This window comes from Podarcis vaucheri (genome assembly GCF_965113315.1).
Source record: "Podarcis vaucheri genome assembly, chromosome: 1".
In the NCBI taxonomy this organism is placed as follows: Eukaryota; Metazoa; Chordata; class Lepidosauria; order Squamata; family Lacertidae; genus Podarcis; species Podarcis vaucheri.
The window spans coordinates 79,393,651-79,420,282 of NC_138759.1; the positions used below are offsets into that span (position 1 = coordinate 79,393,651).

At 43.7% G+C, this 26,632-nt stretch overlaps 2 protein-coding genes and 1 long non-coding RNA gene across 10 annotated transcripts in view; 1 reads left to right on the forward strand and 2 right to left on the reverse strand.

The window, feature by feature from the left end:
* The window catches only part of CRACR2B (calcium release activated channel regulator 2B), a 46,763-nt gene extending 27,918 nt beyond the window's left edge, over positions 1-18,845 (reverse strand). The window contains exons 1-5 of one of the 7 annotated variants that reach the window (XM_082230393.1): positions 18,005-18,845; positions 16,178-16,244; positions 3,873-3,927; positions 3,027-3,099; positions 574-818 (exon numbers count right to left, since the gene is read on the reverse strand). In XM_082230393.1, coding sequence (XP_082086519.1) covers positions 574-774 — 201 coding nt within the window. In that variant the 5' untranslated portion in view covers positions 775-818; positions 3,027-3,099; positions 3,873-3,927; positions 16,178-16,244; positions 18,005-18,845. Of the gene's footprint in view, positions 1-573; positions 819-3,026; positions 3,100-3,872; positions 3,928-4,111; positions 4,632-16,177; positions 16,245-18,004 lie in introns of those variants that run through there. The other 6 variants (XM_082230395.1, XM_082230392.1, XM_082230397.1 and 3 more) reach the window with 6 other exon arrangements.
* LOC309536576 lies at positions 18,277-22,485 on the forward strand. The gene is made up of 2 exons (XR_014221638.1): positions 18,277-18,402; positions 19,153-22,485. It is a non-coding gene; the product is annotated as an uncharacterized lncRNA (long non-coding RNA).
* PNPLA2 (patatin like domain 2, triacylglycerol lipase) overlaps positions 20,906-26,632 on the reverse strand; it is a 43,156-nt gene continuing 37,429 nt past the window's right edge. The window contains exon 9 of one of the 2 annotated variants that reach the window (XM_082230462.1): positions 20,906-26,438. In XM_082230462.1, the coding sequence (XP_082086588.1) occupies positions 26,174-26,438 (265 nt within the window). In that variant the 3' untranslated portion in view covers positions 20,906-26,173. The remainder of the gene's footprint in view (positions 26,439-26,632) is intronic. The other variant, XM_082230463.1, reaches the window with a different exon arrangement.

Here is a 26,632-nt window from a genome sequence, read left to right on the forward strand (position 1 = left end):
AGGTCTGAGGCTGGGTCACTATCACCCTGTTGAGCATAGGGTAGGGAATTTTGTGTCTGGATGATAGGTGCTTAGCGCTTTGCTCAAGCAATAGTCATTCAGCATAGCCTTTGAAGGAGAAACAGTAGATCAGGGGCATGAGAGCAAAGGGGCCTCTACATTTCTAATAGCTGTGTGGAAGAAGGAACTTTTGGGCAGGAGCTTTCATGACAGGTTGCACCTGCCAGAAATTCCACACTGCTGTGAAAGATACAGGATTCCTTGTCCTCCCTGGCATTTCATCACGCTAAGATAGAGAAGGAATGGAAGTACAGAGAGAGCAAATTTCACAGCAGCAGCAACAGCAGCCCCTGATGTGTCAGCAGGAGTTTTCAAGTGTTACACACACACACACCCTTAACACACACACACATTATAGACTTCTGATATCAGTGGGATGTTGATGAAATCTCTCTCCAGCACAATGGTAAATGAAATCTACACATGGCAGTACATTGCTCATAGGTGGCAGTTCAGGGAAGCAAGAGCTTTTCCTCTGCAAAGGAGGTGGCCACAGTCAGTTTTCCTGCTTACCTGCATGTCCAGCTTGGTGATAAAGCCCTTCTCCTCCTTGTCACAGAGCCTGAAGAGCTCCCTGGCCTTCTCCAGCATCTCCACCTGCATGTTTCCCACATCATTCAAGCAGAGAGTGGAAGAGATGCCTGAGGCTGCTCCATCCTCTTCCTTGTCCTCCGCATGGGAACTTTCAGAGAGTTCTTCCCCAGGTCTTTCCATTGCTTCAAATGACCATTTACTCGCAGGGACTGGAGTTCATCTAACTGCAAATATAAGGCGTTCTTCTTCAAAAAGCAATGTTGGATTGAATTGTTTAGACTCCTCAAAATACTGGCCTGATTCACAAGTACCATTAAGCCATAGTTTAAAATCAACTCTGGCTTAACACAAATGAGGAGTGTGCTGGTAGGTGCAGCCAATGCAATGCTTCCTTCAACCCTCCACTGTTTCCGTGCCACCAAGAAATAAGCCGGAGTCTAGCTTGTGGTGATGTCTCCATAGAAGCCAAAATTTGTTCTTGACTTAACACTCACAGTTTATATCAAGAGAAACAAGCGATGAGCCTGGGTTCAGAGGTCACAATAAGCTAGACTCTGGCATGTTCTGTCTGTGGCATGGCAGTAGCAGCAAGAGGAGCAGGGGAGGAATGAAATAAGCACTGTATGAGCTGCACCCACCAGCTCCCCTTGCTCACTTGTGTTTATTAAGTGGGAACCAGCTGATTGAGTGAAAGGCCATCATCATGCTCCCAAGTAATATGCCTTGTTGAATATGAAACAAAGGACTGGGATTACCCCATTGCTATTACTGAAAGACAATAAAGAGAAGGGAAATTGACGTCTAGTAACAATGGGATTCACATGCGATTTTCTCCCAGAAACCTGCATTTCAAAAGCAAAGGGCAGCTGACAGCTTTCTTGAAAGAACAGGACTGAGTGCCCCTGAGCATTATGGGTAGAGGCCTACCCAAACCCCCTCTTTTTATACTTGCTTTATATTTCTGTAAAATGAAAATTCTCCGTCAGCAGCTGTGGGCTGCCAAGAGAAGAAAAGCATTAAGCAAGATGAGATCACCACAGAATCTAATTAGGAGAAGATAGGACAGGGAAGAGCCAAGACCCTCCCAATTGGCAATGGTGATACAAAGGAATATAAAGTAGGCAGCCATGTTGGGATGAGCACAAAGGTTGAATCCTCCCTGTCCAGCCCAGAACCCTGACAGGGATGCAGACTGGTCCCCTCCTGGGTCATCAGATTTGTCACTTGGTGAGAAAGGAGGGGTTGATTGGCTCCCGCTGCATGTGCTCAATAATGTGCTGGTGGCTGCACCCGTTGCTTTCATGCAGTTCCCAGGCCAAAAATGATTAGTCACCCCCTGAAATAAGCACACATTTTTGGACTTTTAGATTAGCTGGTCTTTTGTTTAGGGAAGTTGTTAATGTTTGATGTTTTATAATGTTTTTAAGATTCTGTTGGGAGCTGCCCAGAGTGGCTGGGGAGGCCCAGCCAGATGGGCTGGGTATAAGCAATAAATTATTATTATTATTAGTGTTCAAGGCACCACTGGTTCAGATTCAGAGAAACACAAGTGAAATTCCTGAAGTTGCTACCAAGGGTTGCATTCAATTACGGTAACTTCTACTGAGAGCAGAGCCATTGAAATGAATGACAAAGACTAACTTTGGTACATGAATTTCAGTGGTCCTGATATGGCCAGTTAAAAGCCGCTTATTATTTATTTCCATGAAGCACTTAGGCCACAAGAGTTTCACGTCCTAACAATGCCACATCCTTAAAACAATTTTAACAACTGTTTCCTTTCCTTAGGTAATTGTAATCCTACAAGGGTAGTTTAGCATGTTCAAAAAAATTCTCAGCAGCCTCACCAAACCAAAATCCATATAACTGTTTGAAAGGAAATGAAGACAACTTAAGCGGCACTTTTGTATGCATGCATAGGTATGCTCTTTGGACCACTTCTTAGGATGCCCCAACATAGCAACACACTCTAAGGCTGTGATATTTTACTGTATTTTTTGTTTTTATGGAAGCCGCCCAGAGTGGCTGGGGAGGCCCAGCCAGATGGGCGGGGTATAAATAATAAATTATTATTATTATCCTACACATATTTAGCTGGAATGTACTTCTGAGCAGACATGCAAAGGATTGCACTGTGTGCAAGTCAATTAGGGGAGGGATGCAAATAAATTATTTCCCAGTTATCCCTTATACATAAAGGTAAAGGTAAAGGACCCCTAGACGCTAAGTCTAGTCAAAGGTGACTATCGGGTGCGGTGCTCATCTCACTTCAGGCTTTTCAGGTCATGTGGCCGGCATGTACTCATACTAGAATAGTTATCCCATTGTTTATTCACTATAGATAATGCCCCCTCCACAGGATATTTTGTATGCTTATCCCAAACTGTAGGAATGCACTGCTTTCTGATCGCTCTAGGGAATGAGCTACTTACACACACATTCTGTGGCACATCTGTTTTGCAGGCTCCTCTGCCTAAATGTAGATTAACAGCATGTCCACAAATCCTGCACAAAGACAAAAAAGGGTAAGGTGTTAAGCATTGCTGCCAACAGTTCTAACTTTTATTTATACAACCGCTTAACCTAAAAAGAAACTAAATCTCCAAACAGTTAACAAGAAAGAATATAATTGTCAGATCACCAATAAAATCTAGGTGATATATACGAAATCATAATGCTAAGCAGTGCAACCAGGGAAAACAAATACATTTTTTAAAAGCACCTGAAAACGCCATTGTTGATGCCTCCCAAATGACACAAGGGAAGGCCACAGCATAGTCAGCAAGGCCTCCTACAATGATTCTCAGGGTCCACTGAGTCTGAACTGAGGAAAGTGATCTGCTAGTGGTCCCAAGTTGTTTAAGGTTTTAAATGGCAATATTAAGAACCTTGAACACGGCTTGGTTGCCAATGAACAGCCACTGCAATTTTTAAAATGGAGGAGTAATGCGTGTGCAGCCAGGGACTCTGCTCAGCACCCTACCTGCTGCATTCTGCATGAGCTGCAACTTCCAAACGAAGCCCAGAGGCAGCCCCAGTTTACTGGTTACCCAAATAATTGTGCAGTCTGGAAACTTTCCTGATCCATATAGCCAAAAGTAATTCCTATTAGAACAGGAATGTCAATTACATTGGGAAGACTGGGAGCAATTAAGTAATCTTCTAGGAAAGCAGCTTTTTCTTGATTAGGCTTCCATGGGCATAAAGACACACAGGGTTGGGGTTTCCATCTTGCGTAGAAATAAAATGCATCATTCATTCATTCAGTCATTCATTACCTGCTTTTTTTCTTAGATGGGACTCAAGGTGGCTTACAGATAAAAACAAGAACTGCTAAAAACATAGAAAAATCCATCATTAAAATACAATTAAATATTTAATGAATTAAAACTAAATGCATATTTTTTAAAAAACTGTTTAAAACACTGCAATAATCGCAATAAAAACAGCATGGCAGCAGCCTTTTCATTAAAATCAGTCAATTCCCAAAAGCCTGTTGGAACAAGAAAGTCTTTACCTGCTGGCAGAAAGACAGCAAGAAGGGAGCCAGTCTGACTTCTCTAGCGAGGGAGTTCCAAAGTCTGGGAGCCACTGTGCATGAAGCGTGTGTGAAGACAACCCTCAAAACTATCAAAGCCTCTGTGTATTTTTTTATCTCCATGTGGCTTAGAATATCAGATCATAAATCATATGCAGTCAAAGTTCAAGGAGGCCAGCTAGAAGGAAGTTTTTGCCAAGACTTTATATAGAACTGCCACCAGTATTTTTATTAAGATGTTTTTATTTTAAAAAAGGGTGGGGGGATAGGAAAGTCGAAGGCTATACAAAATTGCCCAGAGGTGCTACAGGCAGGTGTAATACTCAAGCCTGTTGTTTCTGCTTCTAGCCCATTAAGTTTATTTTTAATATCCCTTTTAAAGAAAACAGGAAAGATCTGTGTGAAGTTTTAGTGGTGTATGCTCAGCAGAAGAGGATTAGTACAGAAGGTAACAGACTGTGCTCATACTACCCACAACAATGTTTACTGGTGATCAGTCAGTGGAACAAACCAGAAAGAAGAATCAGAACTTTATTAGCAAAGCCAACAGGCCACAGCTATACAAGAATTAGAAATAAAATAAAATAAACATAAAGAGGGGATAAAAACAAACAAAAGGAGGTCCGTCAGGTGAACACGTCTGTCACTCAGATGGTGGCCCTTAATTTCACAGCTCTCTCGATGTACCTTGCGACCTTCTCTGTTGTCTGACTGTCCGTATCAGATAAGAGAAAGAACAGTATAATGTCTTGTGGATGGCCGGGGTTGGGGAGAATGAGTGGAGTAATAATCTCATTCCTTAGGTCTTTATAAAGGGGGCAGGATAGAAGGACGTGGGACACTGTTTCCGTGTTACCATCTCTGCATGGGCAGAGTCGTTTTTCAAGTGGAGTCTTTTGGTAACGACCTTCGAGTACGGCAGAGGGAAGAACATCCCATCTAGCCAATGTAAAGGCGCGTCTGTATTTTGGGATGGTTAATTTAGACAAATATGAAGCTGGGAAGTCAAAGTGGGCAGGGGGAGAGTAAGTATACCATGGACACATTTTCTTTAGAATAGTCAGGTTGTTTTGCCGTTCAATGTCTTTCAGGCGCTGGCCTATTAGGCTCTTTGCTTTACTAAGGCCCATTGATAGTAAGGATTGCGAATGCAGACCGCATGTAAGGAGTTTTTGATGCACAGTTTTAAACCACATGCTTTTATGAGGGTCTTGCATTACTAGAGACAGTAGGCCGGGTGGATTTAGATTAAGGCGAAGCCAATAGTTGAGTGTTCTTTGCCAGGTCTGAGTTTCTACAGATGGGAGGCAGGCCTCGAGTCGTAAAGCTGCGTTTGGGACACAGGAGGGGACACCGAATATCTGCCTTAGGAATTTAGACTGAGCAATTTCAAGACTTGAGCAGTGGTTCCCCGTCCATATTTGTGCCCCATACAGTAACTGCGCCAGAGGTTTTGCCTGAAAGACTTCAAAGGCTGCTGGGATATATCTGCCCCCCTTCGTGTAAAAGAAGCGCGACAGCATCTTAATGCTTTGAGCTGCTTTTTCTTTGGCATATTTTTGATGAACATCCCAGGACCCGGTCGACTGGAAGACGATACCCAGATATTTAAAGGCTTTAACCTGTTCGATTGTCTGGTTGTCCATCCTCCAGCTATACTGTCTGCATTTCCTTCCAAAAACCATGATTTTGGTTTTCTGATGGTTTATTACCAGTTGCTCTCTCCTACAGTATGCTGAAAATTCACCTATGAGCCTATTTAAGCCTATTCTTGTTCGAGATAGAAGTATCGCATCATCAGCATACAAAAGCACGGATATTGATTTGTCAGCCAGTTTGGGGGCATGGAAGTCCGGAGATGACAAGCAGTTAACCATATCATTGATGTAGAAGTTGAAAAGAACTGGGGCCAGGATGCAACCTTGCTTGACCCCCTTGCTGACAGGAACTGGTCCTATAAGATGGCCATTTAACGAAGTTCTTACATACAGCACCGTGTCTTTATATAAACAGCTAATCAAAAATAATAGTCTTTTGTCTATACTTGATGCGCTCAATTTATCCCAGAGTCTTGCACGTGGAATTGAATTGAAGGCAGCCTTTAGATCGATAAAGGCTGCGTATAGCACCCCACGGGATTTTTTGGCATATTTGTCAATTAGGTAGGCTAGGGTGAAGCAATGGTCTATGGTGGATCTGCCTTGCCTAAAACCCGCCTGCTCTTCCGCTAAAATAGCTTCAGTTTCCAGCCAGCTGGTTAGCTTAATATAAAGATGTTTGGCATATAGTTTGCTGGGTATGGGCAGAAGGCTGATTGGTCTATAGCTTGCCGGGTCTGGTGATCAGTCAGTGGAACAAACCAGAAATATCATCTCCAGACAGAATTAAAATAGTCCTTATTTATCAATGTGACCAAAATAATAATAATCACCCCACTGCTTTTGGAGCTCTTGGCTCCCCCCTTTTGTTTTTAATAACCTAAATCATTTGGTACAATCATCAGCAAACCTGGTGAACTTTTTAAGGGCCTTTGAAGTAGCGGGGAAAGAGCAAGGGAAGAGAAGTTTTACTTCATAGTTGTTCCAGGGAGAAGTTTGAGGAATAAGGGAAAGCAAGAAAGAATGCCAGATTTATCGACATACTTCTGGACCAAATTCATGCAGTGGTGTTCTGTCAGAATTTTAAAGAAAGTAACACTTTTCTTTTGGCAGTAGCAACCAGAATTCTGGAGCTCGCAGGAAAAACAAGACTTCCTCCAGGTTATGACAACAAAGCTTGGGGTGCTCTGATTCTGAACAAATGGATATAATTAAAGCTGGTGGCCAGTTCACACAGACACCTGCACCTGGAGAGGACTTAACCCAGAGGACCTTTGGATGTTGCTGAACTACAACTCCCATCAGGCCAAGCAAGCATGGACAATGGGCAGGGATTATGGGAGTTGCAGTTCACAAACCTCTGGAAGGCCAAACTATCTGACCTAACCCAAAGGCAGGAAAGTCAGCATATACTTGGGGAGTTTTTAAAAGATATCAAGGAGATTGTTTGCTCAGTTTATTGTGCAACAGTTGGAATAATATCTTATCGAGAGGAGTGACTGTAGAGATCATTATTAACTGAGAAAGATAGAGCCACTTCATTCCTATTACTTGGCAGCTTGAACAGACACAGACATTGTAGAAACAAATGTAGAAACATACCAGGGTGAGCCAAAATGAGACCTTCCACGCACTGGTATTATGTCAAAGAACTCACACAACCTGCTCCCTCACCAGAAAATTGCAGTTTTAAATAACTTTTAAAAGAGTGGGAAAAACCAGGGCTCAAGATGATCTGGTTACAGCATTCTCTGACCTAATCCCTAGTGTGCAGAGACTTTGTAGTTCCTCAGTAGTGAGTGAAAAGAAACTGTGCTTTCTTACCTTCATCTATGCTTACTTGGTATGTCTCAAGGTTGAGCCCTGGCACACATTAAAGTACCAAGAATAAGCACATTTGCTGAAGTCCAGCAGAACGTTCATGCAACGCCCCTTGAAAGCCAGGCCAATATTCTTGGCTTCATGTAACAGAGATAAGGACTGACGCTGGAGGAATAGTGACTTGTGCAAGGCCATCCAGTGAGTTCATGTGGTGAGGTTTGAACTGAGGATCAAACATCCAAGCTCACAGCTCATTCTTTTATTGAGTACAAGCCGTTCCCTTCCCTTGTGGCTGCTTCATGACGATGAATCTGTTCAGCACCTTTATCAACAGCTGAGGTCCTCTTTTAGGATCCCTCTGCCATCTAAAATAAAGTAGATGTGAACCTGAGAGAAGGCCTTTTCAGTTCTAGCACCCAGTGTTTAGAGCAGCCTCTTGAAGAGATGCTAAATCAACATACCTATATGTTGATAAGCTACCTTGTGTACTGCAGCCTAACAAAACGGTGGGGTAAACATTTTTTAACATTTCTAGATCTATTTCTAAGGATAATCATAGGCAAGCGATCTAAACTGAGAGTTTAGTAGCCACAGAATTAAGAAACATCCAAGGATTGGTGCCCAGTAACAAAGAATTGCAACATGCATGGTGTGTTTACTGCCTCTACAGAGACTCCTAATCCGACACTGGAAAAAGGGGGAGATGTTCTGTACTAGGCACTCTATATGCTTATCAGCACCATAATTAATCACATCTGCTTCCAGAGAGCTTCCCTGTCAAAAGACCCCATGAAAAATCCACAACATCCACCATGAGTCACATGAGGCTGGAGGAGCTGTGAGGGAAGATTAAAACTAAGGCCCATGGAGGCGGATGTTCCCTGATCACGTCAAATTTGTATTTCAAAGCCATTTTCGGAATGGACAGTTTTCTGGCCTTTGTTTCTGTGTGTAGGTGAAAAGGAGTAAAGGGGGGGGAGCGGACCACTGCTTAGGGGAACTTTTTGTTTGCTATTCATAACCTCCTGTTAAGATGGATTTCAAAAGGTCATGAATAGTTTGTGGAAATTAAAAGCAGGAGGGAGGGTTTCCAAACAACACCCCCCCTCTCTCAAGCTGTGCTTATTGCTGTATTAGCCTCACCCTTTCAGGGGATTATAAGGCTTCTGAAAAGATTAACCTTTTAACATAATTCAATAACAAAACACAAGCCGGGGTGCCCAGGTGAGGCCTGCTTTTCCAATGCCCCTTCCCCACCTCAGAGGATTAACGTTTTAACATTAGAAACTAGAGCACTCTGTTTCTGGAAGGAGTCTATCCTTCTTGAGAGCTGTTTTCTTCGTTCTCAAGCACATATGTTATAGATTACCACTGACCTCACTCCCAAGTCTGCACGCTTAGCACATCATAACCCAATGTACTTGCTTTCCCACTGGTGGGAAGTGGGAAGTGAGACTGTGGCCCAGAGCCCTCCGTGTGCTGTTGAAATCTCCCTCAGGATCTCTGGAATATCTTCATACTTTCCTGGCTCTCCAACTCATCAAAACAAATGCAGAGCCTGTAAGCATTTCTGCCTGACACTTTTTAACACGCCATGCAGACAAAACAGCTTGGGATATATACATATGCCAAGTATAGCATGTGGTCTAAGGCGAAATGTGGTGTACAGATTGGGCAAGAGAAGCCTGTATCTGCTAGTCAACCATCTCTGCACACCGTTCCTTGTTGCTTTTTAAAAATATCAACAGATATGGGAATCCAAAAACCCTGCAGCACTATGGCCTCATCCAGACTTCCTTTCATGCTATGCTTTCAAGGCACAGGTCCTGTGCTTTAAAGCTCCATGTCTGGGACTTCCGGGTTGGCGCCATCGCCGAATGGCGGACTCCCTCCGAGCTCCGGAGGGAGTCTGCTCGGCAGGGGCTGGGTCCTACCGCGCCGGCGACGCGGGGACCCTTAGAAACCACGGGAACGGATCCCGTGGACATGGTGACTCGGCTGGCACCGTTATCGCTCTCCCGGCTTGTGAAAGAGCCTTTTTAAAGGCTACGGATCGGGCGCCGGGGAGTAGCGTGGTGCTTTGAGTCCTCCGCTTCCCCTGCCGGGCGCAGCCGCATGCCATTCGGCGGAGAGCGCTGGCTTCTTCCAAAGGAAATTCGGACAATTGATCAACAACCCGTGAGTAATTGGGCAACCGGGTTTAAAAGGAGGAAAAAAGAAAATTTTTTCCGGATTTGGCACGAGCGGGAGGGGATCCAAAAAAGGAAGTCAGTCCCCTCCCTGATTGTAAACATGCTAAAACAAGGACTGAGAAACCAAGATCTATTCAGAAGCTTATTGATGATAAAAATTACCAACTCCACGATGTGAATTACAAGAACTGTGCTGGAGGAGAGGAGTCGAGGGTGAGGAAAAAGCAACCCCCCCCCCTGGGAACCGGGGCGATTCGGACAGCCTGGCGAAGAGAGATGGAGATTTTGACAGCTGTCAAAGGAGCTGTCAAAACTGGAAATTATAAAGAGGACTTTGCTACAAGTTCTTTGCTGGTTAATTTTGTTACAATTTGATATAAATATGGATATAAACTGTCGGGAAAAAGAAACAACAAATTGACTTTTGGATTAGAGGATACAAAGTTATTGTAATCCCTCTAGAGGGGATTCGGGACATTACAAGTGTCGTATGTGGAAAACTACTCTGGGATGTGTAAAGGTCTTATTTCCTGGGAAAGCTGCAGAACTGAAATATTATTTTGTCTACAGAGGTGACTATAACACAATAGAATCTCCTATTGAAGCAAGAAAGGAACTGGACGTAAGTCTGTGTCCCTGAATAACAAACCTCTGTAGAGACGTTAAATTTTGGAACAAGAATGTTTTGACAGCTGAACAAGACAGAAACCTGAGAAACCAAGAAATAAAAGAGTAGATGACTGAATACGACACGGAAAGAATAATGGGAGGAGCAACAAAAGATTAAAGAAAATTAAAGGCCTCTATTAGATTGGATTTTCGACGTTAAACATCATTAAGACAATCAAATCCGAAGAAAACAGCATGATGGACTGAGATAAATTTGGCTGTGGACTTAAGATCTCCAGGCCGACAACATACAGACAAATGGACATGGGGAATCAAAACCGGGGAAGGGAGGGGGAACCTTAGAATCCAAAGGCTTTGTAACCAACTTTTTGAATTTCTCTATACTTTCTATCTTATATTCTTTATAACTTTGATATTTTACGTTTCTGTTTTTTCTTTTTTTTAGAAAGGGGGAACTCGTGGAAGAAATGAGAGCGGATCTTGGGGAAAATTTTGTTCTATTATAAGACGAGGAGTGATGCTAAGATGGTGTAAATTTAAATTGGTTTATGAGTATAATATATTAGGTTTAATTGGGGATGAGAACTTGTGGAACCAACTTAGATAAAGGGGAATACAATCGGGAGGGGAAGGAGGAGGTCCCAGAAAGAAGGTTATGAAAAGAAGGGTCTAAGTTGGTTTCTCTTTTTCTTTCTTTCCTTTATCTTTCTTATTTTCCTATTCTGTTATTATTGGAAATTTTAATAAATATGATTATAAAAAAAAAAAAAAATAATAAAGCTCCATGTCTGAAGAAGGGTGGTTGGTTTTTTTGTCCCAGAGCTTTCTCTGGGAAACCCATCCTTTACCACTGAATCAGAGCAAACAGCAGTCTGCGGGAAACTGCAGTGCAACTGGCAGTGAGAACAAGCTCAAGGGTTTTTGAACCTGTGGCATGCCTATTGCTGAGGGCAATGTGGAGCCACCAACTAATCATAACATGACTAGAAGACCTGCATACCAATCCGCGTAACACATTGGTGACAGCTATACTAATAGCAGCAGCAGGTACAAGGATTCAAGCAAGAATAATCTCAGGGATAAAAGGAAAGGAGTGAATTGTTTCACGTAGGCAGCTGTTCTTTGAAGATAAATGACAGCATCCTGGAGAACTATTACTTGTTGTTCCTTGTTGCTTTATTCTAGTCAGGTCAGATAGCCTAGGAATGGAGGGATTAGAACAATAGTTAAATCTCAACTTTCACTTCGGCTGAACAAATTGCTGCACCCCTCAGACTGGCATTGGTGATGGCCATTTATTATGGATAAGTAGGCAAGACCAGAGGGACAAGGAAGCAGGGGGAGGGGAGGAGTACCAATTATGCTTGCTTTAGGAACTTATTCATTTTGCATTTGATAATGATAAAGTTGCACATATTCTTGCAGCAGTGCGGCTCAACGATTACAAGCAGCCCCTCCCCTTTTCAGTGTCCTGTAATTGCCTGTTGCCATATGCTTGTTTTCAACTGCACAGAAACAGAGGAAACAAAAAGCCACCCCAGCCTGTTGGAAATGTCACGGTAGGATGCTGTTTGTTTTGAAAAGCAGCCGTTCAGGGCTGCAAGCCAAGGCAAAGCTGGCCTTGGCCACAGCAGCACCTATCAAGGAGCACAAGGCTTTATCACAGGGCCATGAGAAAGGACACAACACCGGAGCCACTTGACAGGATCACTGAGAGTTCTAAGCAGCATTGTTTAATGCCCTTTACCTCCTCCCCAACTGGTCACCCGATGGGCCTGCAAAGCAGCCCTCAAAGATAATATTTACCCAGCAAAAACAAACTTTGACATACCAATACCAGGAGAAATATATGAGTTCAGGTAGGAGTGCCTTGGCTGCCTGTGGATTTTATTTCCTCTTTCCTTATTAGCTGCTTCAAGATTTTAACTGGAGCCTGAATGGATTTTTAAAAACACTTTTAGGATCATGGAGGTGACTGAAACAAGGCCATTTACGGAACACAAATCATTGCAGAAATCCCTTCTAAGAATCAAAGATCACACAGGAAGAGCAAAGGTAAAACGGTACATTGCTAAGTCAAATGGGAGCTGGTGATCTTGAAAAAGCTGAGAAGAACAAGCTTTTCTCAACCCCCTTTGGATTGCATGCAGATATATAAGACTATAAAATGCATCCACATCTCTCTCTCTCTCTCTCTCTTTCTTTGTGTGCAGTGCTTTTTTTCTTAAAAGAAAAGTTTAGGGGGACTCTCATTTTCCTGCTCATATTAAAATACTGCCCCTCAATGAGGCCAAACTTAGATTCACAAAATGTTTAGGGGTATGCTGTGTCCCCCCAGAAAAAAGCACACATAAACAAACAAACAATTGTTTCCAAGGCTCACAGAATTAATGCTTTATCTTGGTTTTGCATGAATCCAAACTATCCATTGGGAGGTATACAATATGCAAAACACACCACTTGGCATCATGTTCTGGCCAGATTTGCATCCTTCAGTAGCACCTGCTGTAAAGCTAGACTATTAGCTGCTGCAAGAAGATTTCTCTTACAGTTAAGTGTCTGTAATGCCAAGGATTGCATGAGAGCCCCAGGAGTCTAGGATGCAGTCTAGGAATCATTTTACCACCACTGTTTGTGTGAGCTAGGCCTAGGTTTCGAACATCACACATACCCTCATTGTCTCCAAGAGCATGGAATTGGTAGGATACCTAGTGGTCCTTTAATTGAACTTCCTGCCCCAAGGCAGTCTTTCCTGAAACAACTCTGATATCTCAAGTCCTATAATTTCTGCCTCATATACTTTTGGACTTCTTGTGGCAGCCTGCTCAGAATGTTCCTCTGTAGGGGGAATCAAGTCCTGATGGGCAACTGTGTGTAAGCATACTTGGGAATGGGGCTTGTACTCAAGAGTCTTAGATCACTATTCGAAGTTAGCCAAGTTGCAATGTCATTATTCTCCCTCATGTACGGATGAAAAGAAATGGTTTTATTGAGAGCATGGGGGGTAGAACAGAAAAAGAAAGCCAAGCAGGAAATATGAGTTCAATGAGATGCATGCAAATATATGAATCTCAGGAACTCAAAACAGGCCACACATGCAAATATAATCTCTTCGGCAAATGGATTTTGGTCGGTTTCCCTTGAAAAATAACAAGTGCTTGTTTGTCTCTTCTCTTCATCAAGGAGCTCATTTGCTTCCATTTAATGTTGAAAAGAATATGCTCTCACCCTTTGTCCATTTTATTAATGTAACATGGGGGCAGAGAATCATCCAGTGACATGAAAAGGGTTTCTGGAAGGAAATTAAATTATCTGCACTTTGATGCTCCCTTTCAACTTCAAATAATAGATATACAGGATTAATCCCTTCAATTTCCTGACTGATCAGCTGATGGGTCTGCAAAACAGTCCTCAAAGACAATATTTACCCCCTATATCCATGTTCCGTTTGGAAGCATATGAATGTAAAGCTCTGATCCCCAATCGTGTTCTCAGCACTCTCACAAACCTAAAAATTCTCAGTTTTCTGTAAGAAGAAGTCTTTAATATGGTCGTGGAGAAGTGGCTTTTATCCTTTAAAAAGGAACAAGCACTAACAAAAGCTGCAATATGGGGACACATATACAAAACTGCATTATAGCAAGTTAAACCATGAGTCTATCTAGCAGAGAACCAACAAAACCATTGCACTTCTTCTAGCTCAACATAGCCACACCCTTCCCCCAGAGCGTCCATTAAAGTGTTCTGTTGCACAGTTCTCCACCGCCCATGAGTCATGTCAGGCACTTTGGAATGAACCGCTATAATGGGTTACGAAGGGAGAGCTGCTGTCAAACACTCCACACCTGGCTAGAGTGAAAACTCATCACGCTAGGCAGACTGGGCAGCAGGAGAACCCAGATCTAACAGTAAAAAAGTCAAGCTTTATTATACCAGTAACCCAAGACAATTGCTATCAAAATCACATGAGCAGCAGTCCAGGGGCCCTTTGGGCTCCAATGAACACAACTCCCAGTGTCAACACATCTTCCCATTTACTTCACTGGAATGGGCAACGTCATGAAAGAGGGTAGAGGAGTGTGCCACATGCACAATGTGCCACATGCACAATGGAAGCAGGCGCACCTGCAAAGAATTGATGCAACAGAGTGGCAGCCACTGAGAATTGTTATTACACAAGTTCAAGTGACGTCATTTGGGGGTTGTGTGACCTCAGTGATTGGTGGACTTTATATTTGGTGCAGGGGATCAGGCAGTCAAAATGTGTAGCACACAGAATGAAAATGTCACCAAGAACTCACAGGACTGATGCCATAACAAGATGTGGAGTGCTTAATGGGGCAGAAAAAACAGCGTCAAACACTCACTACAGGTCTTTGAAGTTGGGTGTGCTAAGCTCATACCTGAATGCTCTGACAGCTCTACCATTTTCTCTCTCCCCCCCTTAACAATATCTAAAGCCCAACCAGGCTGTAGTGATTAAATCATCAAGAAAAAGGCTGATAAAAGTTAGTTTTTATTTAACTGATACTTTGGCATATATTTTCTTAACAATGGAGCATATCTGACCACTCTGTTAATTTACAACTAAATGAGTAATAATAAGCTTCGTTTTCCTTTGCTACACTATATACATTGTTCATTCTTTCCTATTTTTTAACCTATGGAGGAGATACAATATTTGTACATAACACTCAGTCTTGGCTTATTTGATCCAATGAACTTCACAGCAGAAATACTGTTGCATACAGGTGAGGATGCTGACATTCTTCTCAGCATATCCAGCCAGTTATCCAGAGCAAGGACATAGAAGAGGAATAAGAAGAAGAAAAAATATTGCAAGTGCAAGGCCTCATCCATTCCATGTGAGCATTACACTCATGCTTCCTAAGTTTCCTTCTGGAAGTGCTTATCAGTTCAAATAAATTTACTTTAAAGGAGCTGGGATTTGCAGGTAAACTAACAATCCACACCTGTGACAGTGGCCTCGAAGAGCTTTCTCCAAACCATGGAATGTCAGCAAAACAAACTCCACATCAACACCACCATAATTCAACATAAAGTTAATCATGCTCTATCCCACTGAAGTCAATGCTTTTAAGTATGATTAAGTTGGACTGGTTCCTGCATGTTATTTACAGTTCAGTTAAAGCTGCAAGCAGGGCACACTTTCCAGGAAGCAAATGCTACTGAATAAATGGAACAATAATTTATTATCTCTATCCCATTCTTCAACTTCCACACCCAAGTACTCAACCTGATGGGACACTTCTTACAAAAATGCTTAAAATTGCAATGGGGTGGTAGGGGAGGGAAATACTGTGCCAACAAAACAATGTCTCCTGCTATACAAGACAATTTAAACAGCACAAAGTTTCTGTTCTTGATAATAGGTCTTACGCAAATAGGAACCTGTCTTAATTGATACCCTGATTTTTCTATCCTTTGGTCTCAAAATTACATTGTCCTCTTTTCAATTGTTAAGAATCCTCATTCCATGTGTTAACAGAGAGAAGAAAGATGGCTCATGGAAATTTGGAGCTTCTTTCTATACCCCAAGTGGCTGTTCATTCTGCTACTCCTTTGGTCCGTATAGACTGCTCCATCTATCTGCAGTCCCAATTCCTAATTACCCTCATTCCTTAAGGGCCTAAAACTGCCCTTGTTCCTGACACCAAGCATGCAGCAGTTGAGTTTCTACAGCTGCTGCAACAACACCACACTCTTACAATAAAGTTGAAGCTACCCTCAGGCAACTATATAATACTAAGAGCAGACCTGTGTAAAAGTTACATGGGACTTACCAGCTTGAGCCCTGGGTTCAAATCTCAACTCGAAGAGCAGAATTTGTGAAAGGCTCCACTTTCCTACCTGTACAGGGGAGGAATAGAGAAACCTGTGAACACCTTGTGTCAGATATCTAACCACAATCAATCAGCACAGCTGTTATGACAACTGATAATTACTCCTACGGTGCTTAAAATGCCAAGACAAGAGTTTCTAATTCCTTATTGAAATGAGTCATAAGTTATTACTGATAAGAGTGGTTGCATCAGAGGTCATTAACTGGGTCATTGTTAAGGTTCTGTGCCCGTAACAGTGACATAAGCAGCAGAAATTAAACATTACAGTGATGGGGGAAACTGTACCTGTTACATTTCTGTCTGCAATGCACTAAGGGTTGCAGAATCTCTTAGTGTGGTGTAGTGGTTAAGAGCGGTAGTCTCGTAATCTGGGGAACCGGGTTTGAGTCTCTGCTCCTCCACATGCAGCTGCTGGGTGACCTTGGGCCAGTCACCCTTCTTTGAAGTCTCTCAGCCCCACTCACCTCACAGAGTGTTTGTTGTGGGGGAGGAAGGAAAAGGAGAATGTTAGCCGCTTTGAGACTCCTGAAGGGGAGTGAAAGGCGGGATATCAAATCCAAACTCTTCTTCTTCTTCTTATAGGAAGAAGATGTAGCAACACTATGGGGACGCATGCTACCACACATGACAATACTCTTAGGACTATACAGTGCTACCTCTGGTTACGAACTTAATTCGTTCCGGAGGTCCGTTCTTAACCTGAAACCGTTCTTAACCTGAGGTACCACTTTAGCTAATGGGGCCTCCTGCTGCCGCTGTGCCGCCGCCGCGCAATTTCTGTTCTCATCCTGGGGCAAAGTTCTTAACCCGAGGTACTACTTTCAGGTTAGCAGAGTCTGTAACCTGAAGTGTTTGTAACCTGAGGTGTATGTAACCCGAGGTACCACTGTAATCATAAACACATACACAAACACCTATCTGGTCTTGCTCATATGCCTTTACACTTAACTTTAGCAGGCGACACATTTCCCATTATGCTTCTTTCCACACCAGGAAAAGCACCACATGCCAAACTTCAGTGTCTCAGGCAGCTCTAGAGAGGCAACAACTGCAGTGAAGAACAATGCAAGAGTTTGACACCTGCAGTTTTCTCAGCACTGAACCCCATCCATTGCAGTTCCACCTGATGAAATTCTTCCTGTCACTGCACAAGAACTATGCCAGCGGATTTTTATTTTTTTAAGATAGCAGGTTCAGGAGGGCTTTGCTAAAGAACCACATTACGCATTTTAGTTTTTAAAATGTGGTTATAAACAAAATAACTAAATCAAGTCACCATCTTATCGTCTAAGATTGCACTGAAGAAGTGGCTCTGCGTTCACAAAACCTCATTATCAGTTTGTTAGCGTTTATTAACACACCTAAGATGCCACCAGAATCTTTAACGTGTTTGCTACAAGAGAATGAAAACAGCTGACTCTCTAGAAATCTCCTCGGGGAGAGGAGCCACGTAAGTAAGTGAGGTGGGTGGCCCAACACCATAAGCTTTCGTGGAATTTTCTGTCAGCCGATTAGGACGCATTCCAGCCACTGAAGGCTCCGGATACCTCAAAAGGAAGCCTTCTACAGCTCAATAATCACATCCTTTCGCAAGTAATACCGACGCATTCCTTCCAATGGCCATTATCGGCAAGCCTTTCGGGGGCGTCGCCTCCCAGCTACCTGTCCGCAGGTCCAGGCAGACCACAGATGGGGCTGCAGGTGGGAAGAGTGGTTCCTTTCCGAGGGGAAGCCGCGTTAGCCAGGTGAAGCGCAGCACAAACTCACCTGGATATGTGTGTGAGACGTAGGTCGAGAGAAACGGCCCCCAAGACCCTAATAGCTATCTTCTCAGAAAGGGGGAGGGACCCAAAGTTTCCGATCGCTCCCGGCGTTACCTTATACCTCTGATCCTGAAGGCACCTGAGAAGAGACGCAGAAGGGAGGGGGGAATTTCTTTTCCTTCGCTGATGTTAAACAAAAGCCCAGCAGTCCAAAGAGTTGGGATCGATGTGCAAACAGAAAAGAAACAGAGAGAGGCTTTTCTCTTTTTTTTCCCCCAACCCGGAAATGCCTGGAGAAGCCGGACTCGCCAGATGAGGGGGGAGGAAAAGAAAGCGGGGAAACTCTTCGGTCGTTGCGTGAACGTTTTTCTCTCTCCCTGGCGCGCAACGTGTTCGCAGCAGGTGCGGAGGGGCAGGGCCAGCTACCCTGGGGCTGCTTGAGGGGGAAGGAAGCTCGCCTCGTGGCCAGTTAGAGCCGCGTCCAAGCCTCTTCCTGCTGCTGCTGCTGCAGCTGCTCCGGGCCCTGCCTCGAGGCGTCGAAGCCGGGCTTGCCGCCCTATAAGCGGCTACCCGCGAGGAAGCCCCGCTGAACTTGGACGGCGCTTCCTGCTGAGTAAGCGCGTGGCTGGGATGAGGGCGCTGTCGCGCAAGGCGGGCTGCAGCCCAGCGCGGGCCCCACTTTAAGGGGCGCGCGCACGTGCAGGGCCGCGCGAAAAGTTTGCAGGCGGGTCCCCGCTTTCCTCCTCCTCCTCGGGACCAGCTAGTTGTGAAGCGGAGAGGCTCCAAGGGCCGCGGGCGGGGAATCCTCGCAGCGAAGCCGTTGGCCGAGCGCGCGAATTAACCTTGACATACCAGCAGCCCCGTCCGCGTCAATGTATTGCTTTTTCCAAGGCCGGGGTGGAAGCGGGGAGGGGGGGGGAAGGTTGGGCACAGATATAGCCGCGCTGGTGGCGAAATGCCTGGCTCGATCGAACAGAACAGATCCAGAGGGATTCCAGGCGGAGGAAAGGCAGCGCTTGGAGACCGCTCGCCGCGCCAGGAGCTGCCGCCCTCCCTGTCCGGCGCACGTCTGAAAGTGACGCGGACGGTATGCGGAAGCACTGAAGGGGCAGATAAGTTAAAAGGGTCTTCCTATGGCTTGCTTCTTCCTAGACGAGTGGCAGCTCCCAGAGCAGCAGCAGGGATCCTGCGGCACCTGAAGACTAACGCATGGGGCTGCGGCATAACCTGTCGTGGGTTGGCCTCCAACCATTAGGACTTTTTGTTCTTTCTTTGAACATACGGCGATCTAGTCCAGCATCCTGTTCGCACAGTGGCCAACCAGGCGCCTGATACAAACTCGCATGCGGGACCTGACCACAAGCGCGCTCTCCGCTTCTGCTGCTGATATTCAGAAGCCTTATTGCCTCTTAGAGAGACAGAGCATAACCATCAAGCCATTGATATCCCCCATGAATTTGTCTAAATTCCATCCATGTTGGTGGCTATCACTGCCTCCTTTGAGAACCATTTCCTTAACTTAAGGGAATCTGGGGAATCCATGGGAATCTTGCTTACATTTCTTTGACTGTTGTTATTATCTAGGTCAAGATATCATAGAAGCATGTTACTTTTTAATGCTACCATCCATGGTAATTATTATTATTATTATTATTATTATTATTATTATTATTATTATTTACACTGCACTCTTCTGGCTGGGTTTCCTCAGCCACTCTGGATGGCTCTCAACAGAATATTAAAAGCACGACAAAACATTAAAGACTTCCTTAAACAGGGCTGCTTTCAGATGTCTTCTAAAAGTCAGATAGTTGTTTATTTCCTTGACATCTGGTGGGAGGGCGTTCCACAGGGCAGGCACCACTACCAAAAAGGCCCTCTGCCTGGTTCCCTGTAACCTCACTTCTTGCAGTGAGGGAACCAGCAGAAGGCCCTCGGAGCTGGACCTCAGTGTCTGGGCTGAATGATGGGGATGGAGAAGCTCCTTCAGGTACTTTTACGGTGCTTTTATTAAGTACCCCCCCTTTCCCCTTTACATAATCTTGTGTGTTGTGGCTTTGGTTAACAACACTGGAAAGTCTTTTATGTTGAGTCAGACCATCTAAGCTGACTGTTGTCTGTACTGCAAGGTAGTGGCTTTCCAAGGTTTCAGATGGGGGTCTACCTATTTCCAGCCCTACCTAGAGATGTCAGGGATTGAATCTGGGACCTTCTATATAAGTGAAATGTGTGTCCCTACCACTGAGCTACAATAAGCATCTCTGGTCGATATATGCACAAAATGGTGAGGCTGGAAAGAGTGTCTTAAATAAGGGGTGCATAGATTTTGCATCTGTCCCAGATGATGCACTAACAAACCCACGAGTATCAACTTGGCCAACACAAACACAGGAGAGTCAGATGGGACCAACAAGTCCCTGCACTTTCAGAATTCACAACTGGTGATAGCTGCTCTAAACGAGAGGCCAGAATGAAAGGTTTTCTGGATGTCTGTTAAATCAGCAAAGGATCTTAGTGCAAAATACATGGTGGGTTCTCCTGGATCACCTGGTTTCATGACAGACAGGGGGTAGAAAACTGAGGCAAAGGGTTGGTGAGGAGTCTAGCTGGGCTGGGTGAGTAACAAGCTATGGCTCCAATTCCTAATGGGCTCCTGAGAATAATTGGCGGCTTCCAAAGGAGTAGTTGTGAGAATGGGATGTCAGGGTAGGGTCACACGAGGCACCTTGGTGTCACCAAGCTTAGGTACCTCAGGGTCTGCCTTCCATCTTTGGATGGCCAGGCATCTCTCTCCACCTCTCCCCCCAAGCTGACTGCATTAAACAAGTTCAGCTTTCAATAGAAAGCATCACGTGATTACAGCTGCCAAGCCCAGGGGGTACAAATTAAAACACACACACCCCAGTTCACATTTTTAGGAATTATTTTATTAGGGAGGTATATTGTTTCAAAATAAATACTTAACACATTTCCAGTAAAACATGTGGAAGGGGGGGGGGAAGCAAAGCATAACAATATCAAACATGGAACTGTTCAAGCAATGACTACTAAAATGCTCCTTAATGATAATCGCCATGTAAAATAAAATTGTTTCCTCACTAATCTTGCTGCTGCTCTGACTTCAGACAAAATATATTACTCGTGAGCAAGTGCTAACATTGATCTATGACAGGCTGTCCCACAAGTGCACAATCACATCAGGGTACCGCCCCCCCCCCCAAATCAGCCCAGAGATTTCTGGTCTCAAGTAAGACTAATACAAAATAAAATTAGTTCTAAAGGTTGGGTCTTATTCTCTATTTGGCACTTTGGATTTTCTGCAGATTGCAGGTCAGGCTGGTGTGCATCACTGGAACAGAGAGGGCACAGCAACCACAGCATCTATGGCAATATTACCAATCCACAAGCTGCTACTGGTTGCAAGGAAACTGGATAGAGAGAGAACAGGAGAGGAATGGGTGCTGTAAGGACAGCAGCAGCAAGTGGCATTAAAAAAGGAAGAAAAGGCACTGTGAAAACTTGAGAACAATGCTACACTAGCAAGATACAGGCAAGCCATTAAGGCAAGCTATTGTTCCATTGGCTTCTGGTGTAATCAGATGCCATTCTTCAGTCTGAGGAAACCATATTAAGTGCCAAGTCACGCAAAAGCTCGCACCTGCGTCACCCTATTTCAGCCTTTATCCAAAAGACTCTAAATTTGGCATTACAAAGCCTTTTCCAAGACAAAAAGTGGGAGAGGTTGGCTTCCCCTAGCTGGCACACAGCTATGGTGCATAGCTTCTTACTACTTGTGCTTAATTTACAGGTTGGTGGTTATTAGAACCAAGACTAACCTAGACCATAGCATTTTAACATGTTTTTGTTTTTTTAAAGAAGTTAGGGTTAAAGAACATCATGGATCTCTTTTCCTTTCAAACACCCAATGCATGTCAAAATACTAGGTTTTGGCAATAAAATCTGGATTTCGTCCAACTAAAGCAATTAAAAATTAAAGCAGAAAAAAATACTGAATTTTACTTGATGAAACAAGCATTTATAACCCTGGTTATTTTCCCATCTGACCAGATGGGTTGCTACAGAAGAGGCCATATAAATTATAACATATTAGCAGCAAAACAAACACAGCAGTATAATCATTCTGCCTTAAGCAGCAACTTACTAGAAAAACCTAAATCAGTGGTTCCCACACTTTATTTCCCACTCAAAAATTGCTGAGTGACTAAAATGATCCCCCCCGCCTGTTCTAGCAACTGCAATGTGCTGTGCTAGATGCTGTATGATTTTTAATTCCATTTCTATTGCTTCTTTTATTTTTTATATTTTAATGTATTATAATTTGAATCCCCTAGAATTCAAATTGTAAGTGTTCTTTGCATACATGTCACAGACCACCTAGATGAAGCTAGCAGACTACTGGTGGTTCACAAATCACAGTCTGGGAACCCCTGATTTAAATTGTGCAAGACATTAAAAAAACAACAACATAAGATACAGTGTGGAATAAGTTAGTGGTTGACTATATATGTACACATACAAACATGTTTACTGTTTTCTTACAGGAAAGAAGTTCACATTTACATTATGATAAAACAACAGGGGGAAATTAGAACATGGCAGAACTTGGGATGACGAAGGCCATGTCTTTTTTCTGAATATTTCAAAATACAAGAACTCCCCCCCCCAAAAAAAAAAAAAATTTACTTGGAGCAGACCAAATGGTAGTTCACATGAATTACAAGAAGTCTCTAGCTATTATCATCTTTCTATAGGAGAGAAGAGACTTTTTGATATACAAGCACTCCTTAAGAGAAAAAAGATTCTGGGTGCTATTTCATGCTAATCACACTCAGAGCAGACCCACTGAAATCCATGGACTTGCAGTATTTCAATAGGTTGACTCCAAGAGCCCTGCTTAGAGATGCTTGCTATTATTTCATGGAAGAAGGGTGAGATAGATGTTTACTATGATGCGCTCTTCATGAGCATTTCCCCCCTCCAACGAGAATACAGGGGATCATGCAAATATTTGCATGAAACAGGTAGCAACAATTTAACAGCAATTTAACAATTTAACTCCAAATAAGGAGTTCCATTTTTAGGTAAGGCCCTCCACAGAAATGGCACCACAGACTATATTTCAGTTAAAATGCAGAGGACCTCTAAATTTTCCTCTGCACAAATAGCTGCTGTCTGCATTGCTTTCTTAACCAACATAAAACTAAACACACATGCAACATCTCCAAAGTTGAGTCCGCAGCTAGAGCTCCAAGGCAAATGTTTGTAGAGAGAACAGTAAATTCCTTGCCACCCTGTGTGTTTACATAAAGTTATAGAAGAGGGACTATTGCATTGGCTAGTGCCAAATGCTCACCACTCCCATCCTGCCTAGTCACAAAGGCTTCATACTTGAATAATTCCATGTTTCTAAACTACTTACAAAATTGTTAAGGCATGCACTTATGCTACATGAGCAGTCAATTATGAATTGGAATATTTTTCTTTTAGCGTCAAGATGGTTTTCATAACGCTACTCATTCTCAAAATCTGTTTAGCAGCTGTGTCACTCCAGAAGCTCTGCAGAGGAAAGCATTTCTAGAAATCCTAGTATTGGCCACCATAAAAAAAAATGCACTACAAAGTCATAATGTCCTGACTTGAGCCCATTTCAAATCATTATACTCTGAATTTTCTTTTTTTTAAAAAAAGCGCCCCAAGGATGTACCTCATGGGCCTCAAAGAGTCTCATAAAGCTCAGCAGTGCAACACACCACTACTCAGATGCTTTGGAATGAACAAAAACACAAATCTATTCAATGTATACTGAGTAGTGAGGTATGCCTACCAAAGAATGCCCACCCCTTTGTTCTGCAGTGGCACTCTGAATTGTATCTTTATTAACACTGCTTAACTGATATGTACTGTGCCAGCTCCCCCTGCCCCTGAATACCCCTTGGATTATCTTTGGCATTCAACTGATTGACTGCGTTGTAAGAGGACCGAAGATGGTAGGTTAGTGTACAAAGGAAGTCAACCTCTGCGCAGTACAGATACAAAGACTTGTTTCTCCCTGTAGCACAAACCTATCTGTGCTTTCATGGTACAAATCACAACAGGGAAGAAATATATATTTATATTATGTATACAGGTACATAGATATGCCCCAAAGCCAATGGAAAAGCAAGCCACAGAAAACAGTATTGCTATATGATAAGGAATGCTGCCGCTTTGCTGCCACAGCAAATCTCTGCTAGGCTACGCAGTAGCATGAACAAGGCAACAGCAGTGAAATGTGAGATAACAGTTTAGTGCTGATACAATTAGTAGTCTGTACATCACATCTGAAAGGCATCTGTAGGGAGAGGGATTCAATATAGCAGACAGGACATGTGCTGCTACATGGAGTGCTTAACCTTTAACACACACTGCAGTGAACAATTCCAGCAAGTGGGGAACTTTGCAAAAGCATTGGGAACACATACCAGATCTTTGGCTCAGAAAACTTGAGAACCTGGCAAGTAACTAAATGTCCTTCTGGCTCTATGAACTATAGGGGGGAAGCCCTCCAGGTTAACCTAAGACATGAATCCCTGTTTCATTTGCAGAACAGGAACCAAGATCCACTGAACTAGCCTGTGGTACAGTGGAGGGGAACCTGTGGTCCACCAGATGTTGGACAACGCCTCCCACCTTCCCTTGACCATTGGTCATGCTTTCTGCAGCTGATGGAGTCCAAAAACATATGGAGAGTGCAAGGTTCCCCACCTCTGACACAGGTGGATAGAAAGAAGGGTGTGCATTCAATTCTGACACCTTCTGGCACTCTTTTCATCCTTTTCACACTGTACTGCCATCCCTTTTAGGACCTCCAGCTCCTGACCCTCCTGACTAACCACCACACCAGTCACAGTTCTGTTGGGGTTGCCAGGTCCTTTCAAAAGTGATCAAATATACCACTGGCACAAAGTGCATATGGATTCCTCGAGCTTAAATCCAGTTTGGCCAGCATCAGTTTTGGCCTCCACCTTCACTTTCATTTTGTGAGTGGCAAAACACCCCATCTCTCCTCACATGCTCAGCTCCAGCTCATCAGATGAGCCACAAACCATTTGAAAAACATACACTAAGCTCTCTTAGCTCCTGCATTCTTCCTCTATCCTTCTTTACATCCTTTCTGCACATTTGAAGAATAACGTAGTAGTGTTGTTTGGGGTGGGTGGGTGGAAATAGCATCATCCAAACAACATGGAGCATCGAAAAGAAAAGAACAGCATAGCTCAAGCATACATTTAGGATTGTATTCAATTCAATTTTACTCAGATGAGACCCACTGAAATTAATGGATCTAAATTAGTTATGGCCATTAATTTCAATGGGCCTACTTTTAGCACAACCCTTACAAAGCACGTTTCAGAGCTTCTAATATTTTCTCTCTCCATAGTTAAAAAAAAAGTCCATTAGAAGAGGGTGATCCTGAGAGGAACAAGGAACTCTAGTGTTCTAAGAGTTCATTTTTACAAGTCTACATTCCTAACATCTATATTAAGAGCAGTGGCACCCAGATAGATTTGAAAGATAATGTGGGGCACAGGCATTTAAAAAGGTGCATCAGCTGAGAGTTGAAAACCAAGGGCTGCCTTAGATAACAAGAGCCAATCTGGCAGCCAGTTGTTGTAGCCTGCCTGCTTTTCACTATTCTGTGTAGCGCAGGCAAAGATGATCTATGAGGGACTCGGCTTTCTTCAAAACAAAGACCCTTTTACAACACTGATGTAAAACAAAGGAGGTTAAAAGCAAAGAAATGCCAGAGTACTGATTTGTGTCCCAATCCTCTTATCACAAACGGCAAGTTCAATATGATATGAGGCCTCTGAAAAGGTGTCCCAAGCAAAACTCTTTTCGGTTCAACGAAGAGACCAAGCACTTTTGTCACATGTGCTGGGCATTTATACACTATCATCTCTAAGAGTGTACGCAACGCCCGACACATTGCTATGGGTTTGAACACTGTGCAGCCAACAGCTTAGCAGTTGCACAATGGCTATATTGATGTAAATTCTCACTCTGCAAATGAGAAAATAAGAAGTCTCTTAGCAGGTGTTACAGCTCCATTAGGACGCTGTTGAGAGGCAGTGGCTGTCTACCCTCCCCTGCCCAAAGTGTGGCAACGAGATCAGAAAAGCTGGAGGCTTTCTTGTGTGCAGCTTGCTGGCGGGTGCCTCATCTGCAGCCCTTCTGATGGGAAGATGGACGCCTGCAGGTCCACGTTAATGCAGAACAACCCCAGCATCAGCTGGCGCTGGTACTCCTCCCATTTTGTCATAACGTCCGTCAGGGAGAGGTTACTCCGCAGCCACTTGGGCAGCGCCTCCCCATAGCCGACGCTCAAGGGGAGGGGCAAGCTTTGGCTTTTTCTGAGTTCCAGGTGGTAGTACAGCCTGAGAGAGAGAAAGAGAGAGAGGAAGATGTTTAGTTTGTTTGTCATGCTGTACTCACAAGCGCTGCTTGCTGCACTGGAGCTTCCAGGCTAGACATGGAGATACAGATAGAGGAGTGGGGGATAAAAGATCACACATTCCCCATTGCAATTTCCCCTTAACAGTACAAGATGCCAGTGTGATGCTACCGTCAC